The sequence below is a fragment of the Rousettus aegyptiacus genome, unplaced genomic scaffold (assembly GCF_014176215.1).
Source record: "Rousettus aegyptiacus isolate mRouAeg1 unplaced genomic scaffold, mRouAeg1.p scaffold_m13_p_17, whole genome shotgun sequence".
NCBI classification, from domain to species: Eukaryota; Metazoa; Chordata; class Mammalia; order Chiroptera; family Pteropodidae; genus Rousettus; species Rousettus aegyptiacus.
Window position 1 is genome coordinate 35849669 of NW_023416292.1, and position 13535 is coordinate 35863203.

The 13535-nt window shown below is 38.9% G+C and overlaps 1 protein-coding gene across 2 annotated transcripts; it reads right to left on the reverse strand.

Annotated features, from left to right (window-relative positions):
• Window positions 1-17: 17 nt before the first annotated feature.
• On the reverse strand, window positions 18-8884 carry PRPF38B (pre-mRNA processing factor 38B). Of its 2 annotated transcripts, XM_036235126.1 has the most exons (8): window positions 8302-8418; window positions 7838-8116; window positions 7529-7581; window positions 5436-5504; window positions 5002-5153; window positions 4863-4923; window positions 2360-2583; window positions 1176-2034 (listed from the first exon to the last, which is right to left on the reverse strand). In XM_036235126.1, exons 2-8 carry the CDS (start codon window positions 7959-7961, stop codon window positions 1176-1178), a joined length of 1542 nt encoding a protein of 513 aa, XP_036091019.1. In that variant the 5' UTR covers window positions 7962-8116; window positions 8302-8418. The 2 variants fall into 2 exon arrangements, with proteins under 2 accessions (XP_016015288.1, XP_036091019.1); XM_016159802.2 differs by lacking the exons at window positions 7529-7581; window positions 7838-8116 and having other exon boundaries at window positions 18-2034; window positions 8302-8884.
• Window positions 8885-13535: the final 4651 nt, after the last annotated feature.

Sequence of the window (13535 nt, forward strand, 5' to 3'; positions counted from 1 at the left end):
AAAGCCAACACCCAGGGTAAGGATTTAATCCAGTATTTATTCCACACTCATGATCGTTCTCTGTAATCAGAATACAGTCATAAGAACAATCTATCAAATAATTTGCCAATAATCTTAAATAATGCAGCATAGCATTACTTTTAATACGTCTTCTAGATTATGTTTAAAAACTCAAACAGCAATCTTCATTATCAATAAAAAAGTTTTGAATTTTAAAAAAAGGACACTATATGAAGCTGTTTCATAATTTAAGTTATTTTTCATTTATAAAAACACTTTGGAAGCTTGAGGCTTGCATCTATTTCTCTACTCTGCCCCCCGCCCCCCCGATTTCATGTTAGTATAGGGTTCTCCAAGAATACTAGGCTTTAGACATTAATTTTTTTTTAATATAGTACTTTAAAATCTGAGAAATTCAAGAAAAGAAGATTACATGTCATGTAATTTTTCAAATAAAAAAAAAACGAAGTGAATAAATTTTAGGCATACTAACAGTGTCCCTTTGAGGTAGAATGCTAAAAGGACTTTTGATCAAATCACAGCCTAATTTAAACCTCTGCACCAGAAATTAACTTCTCATAAATTCTTTCTAAAGTTAACTGTGGAGAATATTAAGTGTAACATATTAACAAGAGCCTTCAATATACAGTGGACAAGAATGTTAATCCTACAACTGCTGCCTTCATGTACATTGAAAGCACATAATTCTATCACAGACATCCAAGATCCATTCTCAAAGTCTTTAGCATTCTATTACGAAAAGCACAGCCATGCTAACTTCAATACACAAACCATAATCCCCACACCTACAAAACAAAAATAGAATTAGTGGCAGTTTATTGCCTTATACAAATTTAACCAACATGGCAACCATGCCAAAGGAATTAAAACATTTTCAGGACATATGTACAGACTGTACATCTCAAAAACAATTAAACGAAAAATGCAAGAACAATCTGTGCATCATGTATCAAACTCAACAATTGGGTGAAAACATCAATGCAATAAATGGGATTACAAAGGCACTTCCCTACACAAAAGAGGAAATGAAAATGCAGCCTACAGGGAGCTTGAAGAGTGCATAACTACTGCAACAATCTCAACTCGGGAACGGGGGAAGCAGATTTAATCAAACATTTATAGGATTCAATGTGATCCACTTTCACAAAAATATTTCACACAGTCTCGTCTTTGTCCTTTTGTTGTTTTTCTTGGCTCTCTGGTTCTATACTTTGGCTCCTTCGACGATCGTGTTTATCAGACTGGTCCTTACTATCACTGTGATCTCGTTTGTGGGAACGTTCTTTACTTCTGCTACGCTTTCTAGATTTTTCTTTGCTGGGGCTATGTTCCCGCTTTCTTGATTTTTCAACACTGTCAGTTCTTCCTTGACTGCCACTTCTACTTCTTTTATTTGATTTTTCTTTACTTTCGCTTTTATGTTTACTTGATTTCTCTTTGCTCCTGCTTCTACTTCGTTTCCCTGCATTTCTACTTCTACTCCTACTTCTATGTTTCCTTTCTCTGCTTCTACTTCTACTGTGCTTTTTCTCTTTCTTGGAATCTTTTTTGTCATCCCTATGCCGTCTATCATCTTTGTCTTCTTTATGCTTCTTTTCTTCCACCTCACCCCTACTTCTCCGTTCCTTGGACCGTTCTCTCGATCGTTCTCTCTCCTTCTCTCGGTCATTACCTCTTTCTTTATCGTAGTCGCGATCTCGTCTTCTACCTCTCTCATTTTCTTTCTCTCTTTCCCGGTCCCTGTCTCGTCTATCTCCTTTCCTATCACGACTTCGACTACGACTTCTATGCCTTTCCCTACTCCTGCTATGCCTGCGCTCTAACCCCCGATCAATACTCCGTGATCTTCGCCTTTCTTTCTCTCTCTCTTTGGCTTCACGCTCTAGTCGCTGGCGTTCTTTCTCTCTTTCTAATTCTCGGTCAAAACTAGAACACCCATGGCCCTCCCGATGATGGCTTCTACTTCTTGATCTTCTTGGGGACCTCCGTGGACTCAGTGATCTCCTTGGAGACCTAATATTTAAGAAAGGGGAAGAAAAGAAAATCTGAATTAATAAAACACACTGTAAAAAACCCTAATTTTCATATTATTTATTTAGATTCCCAGCTTATACAAACATCTCAAGATCAAAGTAAAAAATTTGTTTGTTCTCGTTTATAGATGCATAATTTTGCTAAAAATGTCCTGAAAAGCATAAAATGACCTTCTGGGGAAAAAGGCGACAAACTAATAAAGTTAGCACTATAAAAAAAACTTCCTAAGAACTTGCAACTGATTTCCAAGGACCTTTGTATAAAGTAAACTTTTTAAAAAAGTGTAATTCAGGAGTTACATTACCTTGAACGTCTGCGCTCAACATGTCTGTCTATTTCCTCAGCACCTTCCTTCCCATCTTTCTTGATTTTTCTAGGCCGAGTTTTAATCTGTTGATCGATATTCTTCTGAACCGGAACTGGAATTCTTGGAAACAAGGTAGAAAACCACTCCAGTTTTGTGAGAAAAGACCGCAGCATTTCTCCGATGGTCATCACACAGCCTCCGCCGGCCTTCACATCTAGGTCCTACAGAAACACAAAAGATAACCTAGCCGTCAAAAAAATTATTTCAATATATACACGAATACTATTTTTTAAAATTACCATTTTTGGAATCTCAAATATAAAAAAAATTCTAACAGAACAATTTCAATTTGTGTACCCTTCTAATCTGGTAATGAACGATATAGGGAAATACTTGGGCTTAAGTGTGTGCATGCAGGTGAGAACAAATCCTGCAGCTTCATGGGGATAAAGAGAACTGATCTCACTGAGCAATAATATGAAACAGCCCCTTACATTACTAAACTATGTGGAACAATCAACTTAACTTTACATTCCACATACCTACTAAGTATATACTTATTCTGTGGAAATGTCTGCACACATCATTCCTAGTACTGTATCCTAGCTACATATGAACTACTTCAGACAATTCTTGTCTAAAGACTGTCTTTTAACAGCTCTAATATAAAATGAAGCCCTAATAAAACTGGAAGCAATAGCAAACCAACTGCCATGAAGCAGTGAGGTTTCTAATTTAGAAGTTATGTAGAAAATAAATAAATGAACAAATAATTGGAAACGCATAATCCATGATGACCATTGTCTCTGAAAAGGGTCATTACCGCATGAAGGCCTTCTTGCTATGCCCTCTCACAGCTCAGGACATGTTAGTCAGCTATTGTCAGTCCCAAACCTATAGTGCAAGCACACAAGGAAAGTGAGATTTGTTATCTAAACAGGAAAACAAGAGCTAAAGGTAAAACTGCTTGCACTCACACACATTTAAGTGTTCAGATATACAGTATTTCCAAATATAATCGCTGCAGATATCTAAGGAAGAAAACAATAAGTTAGCTTAAATAGAGATCCTGAGGTTTGTAAATATAATGAAAAACAGGTTAAATAGAAGCATTTAGAAATAAACCTATATAATATCAATTATGAAGAGGAACATGCTTTTAAATATAGAAGGGAGAAGTGCTTCATCCTAAAAAAACCTTATCAAAAAAAAAAAAAAGCTTTCAAGATTGTAATTTATCATCTAATACTTTTTGCTTCCTCTGAGATATTAATCAGCTCAATAAAGAGGCCCAAAAATGCAGAGAAAAATTTTCCATGTCTATATGAGAATTTTTTTTAGGTGTGCACACAATAGTAACACACTAGAAAGAGTTCCATTAAAACTACCCTTTAACTCAATAAAGTCACTAGATAAACTTTAAAAACAAGACTACTGAGGACGGGGTTCCATAGTGTAGCAGTTGGCAAGTCTGCTTTACACCAAGTACTGGGTTCGCACCCCAGGGGAGCCATGGCCCATGGTCTATGGCCATGCCATCCTGAATAAGCCTGATGTCTGATCTCGGAAGCTAAGCAGGGTTGAGCCTGGTTAGTACTTGGATGAGAGACCAACTAGGAAGACCAGGTGCTCTAGGCATGATAAAAAATAAAAAAAAATAAATAAAAAAAAATAAAACTCCTGAAATACAACTCTCAAAGTTTACTTTATGAACCTGAAAATATTAAGTGGTGGTAAGGGCAGATATAGGAACAATACAGCTCACAATAGTCCCTTCTGAGACCTTGAGCTTCACTATGAAGCATAGTAATACATGTATGATTTAAATCTGAAACAGTAATTTTTCCCTAAGTAACTTTTCTGAATATATGTAACAAATTCAACCTTCTTAAGCTTGAATGAGAAACTAGATTTGTAATTACAACAAAATCTAAACTTAAAGAAAAGGTTTGCTTCTAGCTTTCTGAACATATATAGTATAATAGGAGTCAGAAAGCTGGAACTTAAATATTTTGGTCACCTTGAGTAAGTCATTTAAACTCCCAGTCTATTTAAGTCCCACCCAGCTCTTAAATTCTGCACTTCTATGCAAGCGGGGGTACTAATATTTGCAAAAAGAGAATAAAGAACTAAAATGTTCCAAGAAAAAAGGTGTAACTACTATTCTACGTACGTGTCTTATCACTTCACTCTTGAGCATGGCTCACCTTAAAGTCACTATTAACTGTATAAGATCATACACATAGTATAATTAGAAAGAGAAAATTCTTAATAGTTATCAAAACACATTTGAACAATTTAAAAATAAAGCTTAAGAAATTTAACCTAAAATATATAAAACCTACCAAGTCTTAGTAAAATGACATTAATTCCAAAACTATTAGTGAAATAATTTAACTATACAGAAAATTCTGGAAGACATTAAACCTCCAATAAATAAAAGACATTAAATACATAAGAGTAATCAGAAGAAAAGTAATTATTACCCTTGTTGACATACCTCTTCATCATCAAGGAAGGATTCAAACCAGTCCCATAGATCTGTAGGGGGCTGTGTATACCTAGAATTAGAAAAGCCTGATTAGGCTTATGTGAGTTAAATGAGATGTTTATTGGAAATGTAGAAAATGCATGCTCACCTGATATACATAAATCCAAGGGCTCTAATATATGGAGAGTCTGTGTGTGTTATAAGACCCATAACTTGCTTGCGAGTTAACTTCAGAGTAAATAATTTGTATAATAGACAAAAAGCTGTAGAAACTATCCCTCCTGTTCCAACACCTCGAACCTTTAGCAGAAAGAGTTAAGAAAAGCAGTAAAATAATTAAGAGATGTTTAACACCAACTGATTAATCCTATTAACCTACAACCTAGAATAAATAAAAAAAAAAAAAACACAACAACAACATTTCTAACCCATTCACAGGACATTTGAATTTAGATGAAAAAACAAACTTCTAAGATTTGCCAACTGCCATTTTGAGTATAACTGATAGACTTTTAGTTTTCTAAATATAAACTTGGTTATCAGACACAGAAAAACTGAAAAAATGCACGTACTTCTACTTACCCCTCCGCACATCCCTGTTTGGCCCGCCGTTTTCCTGCTTCCTTTCTCCCATGGTTCAACATGTGTGACCTGAAAATAGAAAAGAGGAACACAACAAACATGCATACTTCAAATTTTTTCAAAGTGTGATTAAAATAAACCCAACTCCATAATACAGCAGCTCTTCCAAAAGTTTTGGAAGCTGGGTATTTTGACATGATGTATGTAATTCTGCTCACACATAGTTAAGTATGTAAACCATCCTTGAAAAACTGCTCAGATATTTAAAGAGCACCAATGAAGCTATTAGGCTTTAACAAAATTTAAATAGCTTTCAGGGCAGAGACCCCATTAGCTTTTCAGGGAGCTGATACATGTGGAGCCAGGAAATTTCTAGTCTCACATACTTGTAAAAATATTGGATAATACAATAACTTTGTCTCTTATTAACAGTTGCTTTAAAAAAATAAAAATTCTCATTTAAAAATTGACTGAAAGCTCCAACTTAAAAAAGTATTAATAAAGACTAAATATTTCAAAAAACTTTTAAGACAGCCTGAGGAAGTTCAATTTTATGGTGATTAAAATTCTACATTATAAAATAAAGAAAAATGACTTCAAGAAAGTATGCTAAAACACTAACAGAAGTTACTTGTGATGCAAAATTATGGCGTTTTATTCATACTTTTTTTTCTTAATCAAAATCGAACATTATATTTATTCCTGATTAAAGATGTAATTACAAAGGCCACACCTACAGAAATCATTCTTGTCAGTAATTTTCAGCCTAATTATGTGAACCAATTCAATTTTTTCCCTGAGAATATAAATTGTGTCAATAATAAATGTGACTAGTTACGGCACTAGGTATACCCAAAGATACAGTATCCTCTTTGCTAAGGTACACATCCTATAAAAACCACATACTTTACCTAAAAACAGGGAAGAAAGAATATTAGCTCTACAAAAAGATGTAACTCAAGAAGGTCTTTTGGAAAGGGCCATTGTTTCTTAAAACAAAAATAAAATCTTGTTCTTTCACTATGTATTTCTAAAAGTACATTTCCATCCGACCCCCAGTTAAATTTTGTAGTCTTTTTCAGTGGCTGCAGACAGAAAACAATGCATTTAAATGTAAGCACTACACTATTTTGCTCAGCAGTCTCCTGCTCTGCTTTACTGTTTAATTGCCTTCCCCCAGCTTGCTGCATAAAAGATGTTTCAATTCCTTAAAGGCCAGCCAAAGGGGTGGATGCAATTACAAAATCCACTTACAGGATTTTGTAATTGGAAGCCCACATATTTCAACGACCATCTGATCTGAATGGCTTGGTAACGAAACCTGGGTCTTTAGCTTTATAACTAAATTAAAATAATTTCTAGCAGAGTCTGAAGTCATTTCAAAACAGTACTTTAAATTTGAAAACAAGCTTTTCTTTTCCTGTTATTAAACAGAACCTGCTGCAAAAAGAGCAGGACCCCCAACTGTTTGAGGTTTACTACATAAATCAAGCTAAGGGTTAATTAAATATTCACCATAATGCATCCATGCTGAAAAAGGTCTTACCTTTAAAAAGCTAAAAACACTAATTCATAGTAGAATTACAATACTCTTTATGAGGACATCAAAATTTCAGTGTACTTTATACACCCAGTTGAACTGTGTTCTCAAAATGATTTTCTATCAAAGGTGACTAATATAGCACCAAAAAAAGAAAAAAATCCTTCAATAACCTAATCACTTAATTGGGGAAATGGTGGACAAAACAAAACCGAAAAGCAAGTAAAATTAACACCTCTACAGATATGTTAAGATCACAGAAAATGTGTGGTCTACCAAGTGTTTTAAGAGTTAATATAGACAAAACAGATGGTGTTATATTAGATTCTCCAGCTAAAATATTTAAAGATCGTTAAGGCTATTATAAATAGTCTAAAACATAACCTTAGGAGGCCTGGAAGTTATTATTTTAAAACTACATAATTTGCAGGGAAGTGGAGAAAGCCTATCTAGTTGGTGAAGACCAAAACCAATGGCCAAAAATCCTAATTAGCTGTTCATTTAACCCAGGGAAATGCATTTATGGCAATTGAGCATGATTAATAGTGCATACCTCTACCTGCGACCCTGGGCTGCTCCGAGCCTCGCTGCAAGACTGAGTCAATCCTGCTAACGAAACAAGAACTGAGACAAGAGTGCAGTGAGGAAGGCGCCAGGTGAGCTCCCCAGCACAGCCAAGCCAGCACCGACCCTGCCGCAGAAGCCCAGGGCCCAGATAATTCTAAATAAGCCCAATGCACAGGTAACTAAGACCACTTACTCCTGACTTCCTGCTGGGAAAATTTCCAGGCCTTCTGTACACCTCTTGCACTAGCACCTCTCCACCCTCAACCCCTCCACCCCACCCGACACACGCACTGACCATTTTCCTCGCTGGATAGTGAATACCAACAACACAAGGCCAACATTGAAGTCAATACACGCCCGCCCTGGCCCGGGGTGAGCGGGAGAAGCACCAACAAGTTGGCGCTGAGTAGATCCAACATCAAAAATAATAATTTTAAAGCTGTGAACTGGAGAGGTTCCAGTTAGTCTTCCTTTCCTCCTCTTACCCCACCCTTTGGTCCAACTCCCCCCAAGGGAGCAGGAGGTTGGGGGAGAAGACAGATCAACTGCGGCGGGCTCCCCCGGCCCTAAAAATCTGAAAAGGAAATGAGAGCGGCCACAGTTTGACCCCTTCCTGGCAACTGCTCCCCACCCCCACCCAACCTTCCCCCCTCCCCCCCAACACACACAAATCCTCAGACCTCGGGGGCCGCCCCCGCCCGTTTCCGCCACACTCCCTCCTCCGAACTTACCCCCAGCCCAGGCCTAGACGCTTCGTACCTTAAAGTAGATCTCGTCCACCACCTCATGGTAGGTCTTGAGCTCGTAGAGCTGCACTTTGAAGTAGGGCGACGACAGGATGTTGGTCAAGATCATGGGGTTGAGGTTCATAGTCTTTTCGTTGCCCCACAATGGCAGCACATTGCCCTGCTTGCCCGAGACCGCCGGCTTGGTGGCGCCGCCGCCGCCGCCGCACTGCTGCTGCTGCTGCTGGGCCGCGGCTGCGGCCGCCTGGTGTTGCGGCTGCGAGTTGCCTGTCAGCGCGGGGCTGTTGTTAGCCATGTTGCGGCGGAAGGAAAGAGGGAGGGAGAAGGGAGGGGGAGGGGGGCCAAGCTCGATCTCGCTCTTCGGGACAACGGTCCGGGACCCTACTCCATGGAACGCCGTCGGGAGAGGGGGCTGCGTCGCTGTGCCCCAGCCAGGTGAGGGAGGGCAACGAGGACGCCGACGAATGGACTCCGGGTCGAGCGCGGACGCCGAGACGCGGGCCGCGAGAACTCCCGGCAGAAGGCGAGCCGGCGGCCAGGGAGCGCGATCTCTTCCGCCAACTGCCCCTGGGAACAAGATGGCGGGCCCGGCGGATGTGATGCCACACGCCCCAGAGTTCCAAGCTTAGCTGGCAGCCAATCAGAGACGCCCAGATGGGCTGGAGATTCCCCTTCCTAGTTCCGCCGCGCGTTCTGTGCACGCTGTGGTCGCTGTCATGGCCTCTGGTTCCACTGGGAATTTAGGGGTTCGGGGGAAGGGCTTGTAGGTCCAATTCGTGTGTGTTATTGTTTGGACTGGGGCCCCGGTTTCTCTAGAAGGCCGGCCTGGGGAAGGCTCGCATGGCTATGTGCTTACAAATTCGTGATTCTGACTCCTGCAGTGTCCCAGCCTCTTGAGTTCACAGTTAAGATTTTCTGGAAGGGTTGACGGTCAGGACGTCACTTCATGTGATTCCGATGCAGTGTCTTTCTGTCCTTCTCTGGGCTGTAGTGTCCAGCTGGGGATCTTATCGTTTGAGCATGAATTTATTCAACTGTACAATCGAAATAACATCTTCCTGATCTGTTAAAACATTTTGCTAAGCTTGAGAAGAGCCTAGTATACCTGGAGGGCCTAGTGGAGTATTTGTTAGATGCATTTTTCCCCCTCCTATTGGAGTTCTTTTATTATGCGAATGCGGAATGAGTGATAAACTTCGGTCAAGGCCCTGAATGGGGGTGGGGAGAGAGCGAGTGGAGATGGGAAAGAGGTCTAAAAATGAGTTGAAATCTGCCTTCTCTCTCAAAACCTATTAACCTAGAGAAGGTTCATGTTTAGAAGTGAATCAAGACTACAAGAGGCCCTGAAGTTTTTTACAGGTGTTAACGGACTGGACAGTGTTGTCGTTGGAGACCAGCCTGGTTGTTATATTTAAAAGAAGGGAAGATTAGGCTTAGTAAAGAGTAAATAGTCCAGTTGACAGGGGCCAAGAAGTGTGCTTCTGGGAGAGAATGGCTCGATAGGAATCGGGCCACTGAAGTGCCTGGAATGCCAAAACAAATCAGGAATGTAATGACATATAAGTCCTGAGCTCTATGGGATCTATAAGAGTACTAATCCTATTAAAGAGGGCTCCATCTTCATGACTTAAACATCTCCCTAAGGCCCCACCTCCTAATACCATCACTTTGGGGGTTACCATTTCAATATGTGAATTTGGAGGGAACACGTTCAGACAACAGTACCTTTTAAAGATTACCCCATCACCCAAATCAAGATGACAGTCATACATCACTCCCAAACATTCTATTGTGCCCTTTTGTAATTCATCTGTCCCTCTAACTGAATTTCCAGGCAATCATTTTTTGTCAACATAGATTATTTTACCATGTTCTTGAATTTTACATAGATGGAATCATATACTGTGATCTCTTTTTGCCTGGCATTTTTGACTCAGCATAATTTTGAGATTCATTCTTGTTCCTTGTACCAACAGGTTGTGTTGTATTTGTTTTTCTTTTTATTACTGAGTAGCATTCCTTTGTATGGATTTACCATAATTTAATCCTCTGTTGATAGGCATTTGGGTTTCTAATTTGGGGCTATTCCAAATAAATATGAACATTTGTGTACCAGTCTTCGTGCAGACATATTTTTGTTTCTCTTGGCTAAATACCGAGATGTAGAGTGACTGGGTCATATGATATATGTATGTTCAACGTTTTAAGAAATGTCCAAGCTCTTTTCTAAGATGGTTGTACCATTTTACATTCCCACCAGCAGTTTATGAGAGTCCCACTTGCTCTATGCCCTCACCAAAGCCTGATATTTTTTAATTTTAGCCATGTTAAAGGATGTGTTGTAGTATCTCGTTTTAATTTACATTTCCCTTATAATGATGTTGAACAGCTTTTCAGGTGTTCATTAGCATTCATTTACCTAGTATTGTGAACTAACTTCAAATTATTTACCTATTTCTTTATATGGTTGTCTTTTATTTTCTTTATATGGTTGTATTTTATTGAGTTGGAAGAGTTCACATGATCAGGGTACAAGTCCTTTGTCTAATATATGTTCTACAAATTTTCACCGTGGCTTGCCTTTTAATTTTTTTTGTAATCTTTAAAAAAATGTTATTGAATTGTCATTTTTTAATGAAATACAATATTTTTATTCTATAAAGAATTATTCAACATCGCTACATACAGTATACTGTAAGTAGTATACAATTGGGAGGACATAGATTAGTGTATGTTAGCTTTGGGTGATTGCTTTTAGAGCCTTTTAATTTTCTTAATTGTGTTTTTCAAATAGCAATAGTTTTCTATTTTCATGATGTTGAAATGATCAATTTTTTGTTTTGCCTCTGATTCATTATATCTATGTTCTAAGAACTACCAGCCCCAAGGTCACGATGATATTTTCTAAAAATTTTATATTTTGAGATTGCACACTTAATGTCTATGACCATTGAGTTAATTTTTGCCTATGGGGTGAGGTAGGGTTGATTTTCATTTTTTTCCACACAGAGATTCAGTTGATTCAGCACCATTAGTTGAAAAGACTTCTTTTCCACTTGATCCACCACATATGGGTCTATTTCTGGATTCTACTTTGTTCCAATGATCATTACGTTTATCTTTTCACCAATACCAAACTATCTTGGTTACTGTAACTTTATAGTAAGTTTTGAAATTTGTTAAGTCTTCCAGCTCCATTTTTCCTTTTAAAAATTGCTTTGGTTACTCTGGGTCCTTTGTGTTTTCATCAATTTCTTGGCATGTAGTAGGTGCTAATGAACAAATAAATCATTAAAGAATGAAAATAATTACCATGTATAACAAATAATTATTCAAAACGTTGTTCAAAACAATGACAAATTTAGAGTAACATAAGGCATAAATAAAGTACCCAAGAACTAAAAATCTGATAAAATTAGTAGGTTGTTCTGAACAATCAAGGGTATTGGACCAAGCTACTCCTGTTTCCTTGTTTATGATTTCAAAGCACTGAATCAGATAAGGTATAAGTTGAGGTTTAAAAATTATTTGGAGCTAGCTAGGCAAATAAAGAGGAAAGGATATTCCAGTTAGGGCTAGCCTACGCAAAGGCTCTCGGTCATGAAAAAACAGGTAGTGTTTGTTATTATTATAGTACTTAAATTTTTTTCAAGGATGACATGTAAAACCAGTACAGCCATACAAATACATACTGGCTAAATACTAACCTAGCTCTGTCTATACTGTAATTATCTGTTTATCTATCATCTTCAGCCACCACAGGGAGGATCTATGTCTTTCAGCTAATCATTCCCAGTACTAGGCACAGTACTTGACGCATGCTAGTTACTAAATAAATATTTAAAAGCAAACTATTTACTCACAACACTTTTGACACCAAATGTGTGGGGGCTTCTTCACACCAACCAATTTTCCAACTCCTTGAATATCAGCTGGGTGTTGTATAATTCAATTCTGACTTTAACAACTTGGAGTTAGCATGGACTGCACAGGTGTGGGCTCAGTCCCACAAGACTGTTCCCACCTTCTGACACCAATCACAAGAGGTGAATCCCCCAGTTAGGTTACCAGTACTCTGTCCTACTTGGATACAAATTGGGAGTTCCCATGACCCCATCTTCAGGTTTGATAATTTACTATCACCCAGGGAAACATTTTACTTACTATTAAAAGACATATTATAAAGGATACTATCTTTTATTATAAAGCAGGATTCCCCAACGCCCAGGCTACGGACCTGTACCAGTCTGTGGCCTATTAGGAACTGGGCTACACAGTAGGAGGTGAGTGGTAGGCTAGCGAGTGAAGCTTCGTCTATATTTGCAGCTGCTCCCCAGTGCTAGCATCACCACCTCAGCTCCACCTCAGATCATCAGGCATTATATTCTCACAGAAGCACCCAACCCTGGTACCAAAACGTTTGGAGACTGCTGAAATATAAAGGCTACAAATGAACAGCCAGATGAAGAGGTACACAGAGCAAGACCCAGATGGGTCCCGAGTGCAGGAGATTCTATCTCTGTTAAATTTGGGATGCATCACACTATTGACACATGGATGGATGTGTTCACCAACATGGAAGCTCATTGCTTGGGGTTTTTACGGAAGTTAGATCAACATGATTGATTAGGTCATAAGGTCATAGGTGGGGCTGAAAGTTCCAACCCTCTAACTGTATAATTTGGTTTATCTGGCAACCAGCTTCTACTTGAAGTTATACAGAGTCCCACGTAGAGTCACCTCATTAGCATAAAAACCATAATTTTATCACTCCAGAGATTAGAAGGGTCTTAGAAGCTCTTGTTTCAGGAACTGGGGGTGAAGACCAAATATACAGACAATCCTTGACTTATGATGGGGTTATGTTACCAAGCTCAAGGGGTTCGTTTTGGCTGCACGCATCAAAGCCAAAAGAGACAAGGACAGAAGTTTCCAGCAAAGAAAGTAGTTTATTTAAGGAAATGGCACCAAGCCCAGAGACACAGGTGAGCTAGTGCTCAAAGACCTGGCTTCCTGATGGCCCCTAGGGGATAGGTTATATAGGGGAAAACTCATCAGTGGCTAAGGAAGTTGGGGGTTGTGAGCTCTACCGATTGGTCAGTGCTAGAACAGGAGACCCTCAAGCACTGCATCAGATCTTGATGTCAGTCATGGTGGTGTTCTATCTGGTTTCAAGGGAATGCTGGCAGAGTCTTTCTACCTTCATGGGTGTAGAGCCCGTTATCTTTAGTTTGACTGAAACTCTGT

Coding starts and splice junctions, on each gene's coding strand:
- PRPF38B (XM_016159802.2), bottom strand. CDS start 8,583: ATGGCTAACAACAGCCCCGCGCTGACAGGCAACTCGCAGCCGCAACAC. Junction 5,505..8,301: donor TGGACGAGATCTACTTTAAG/GTACGAAGCGTC, acceptor TTCTATTTTCAG/GTCACACATGTTGAACCATG. Junction 2,584..4,862: donor CCTTCCTTGATGATGAAGAG/GTATGTCAACAA, acceptor GTGTTTCTGTAG/GACCTAGATGTGAAGGCCGG.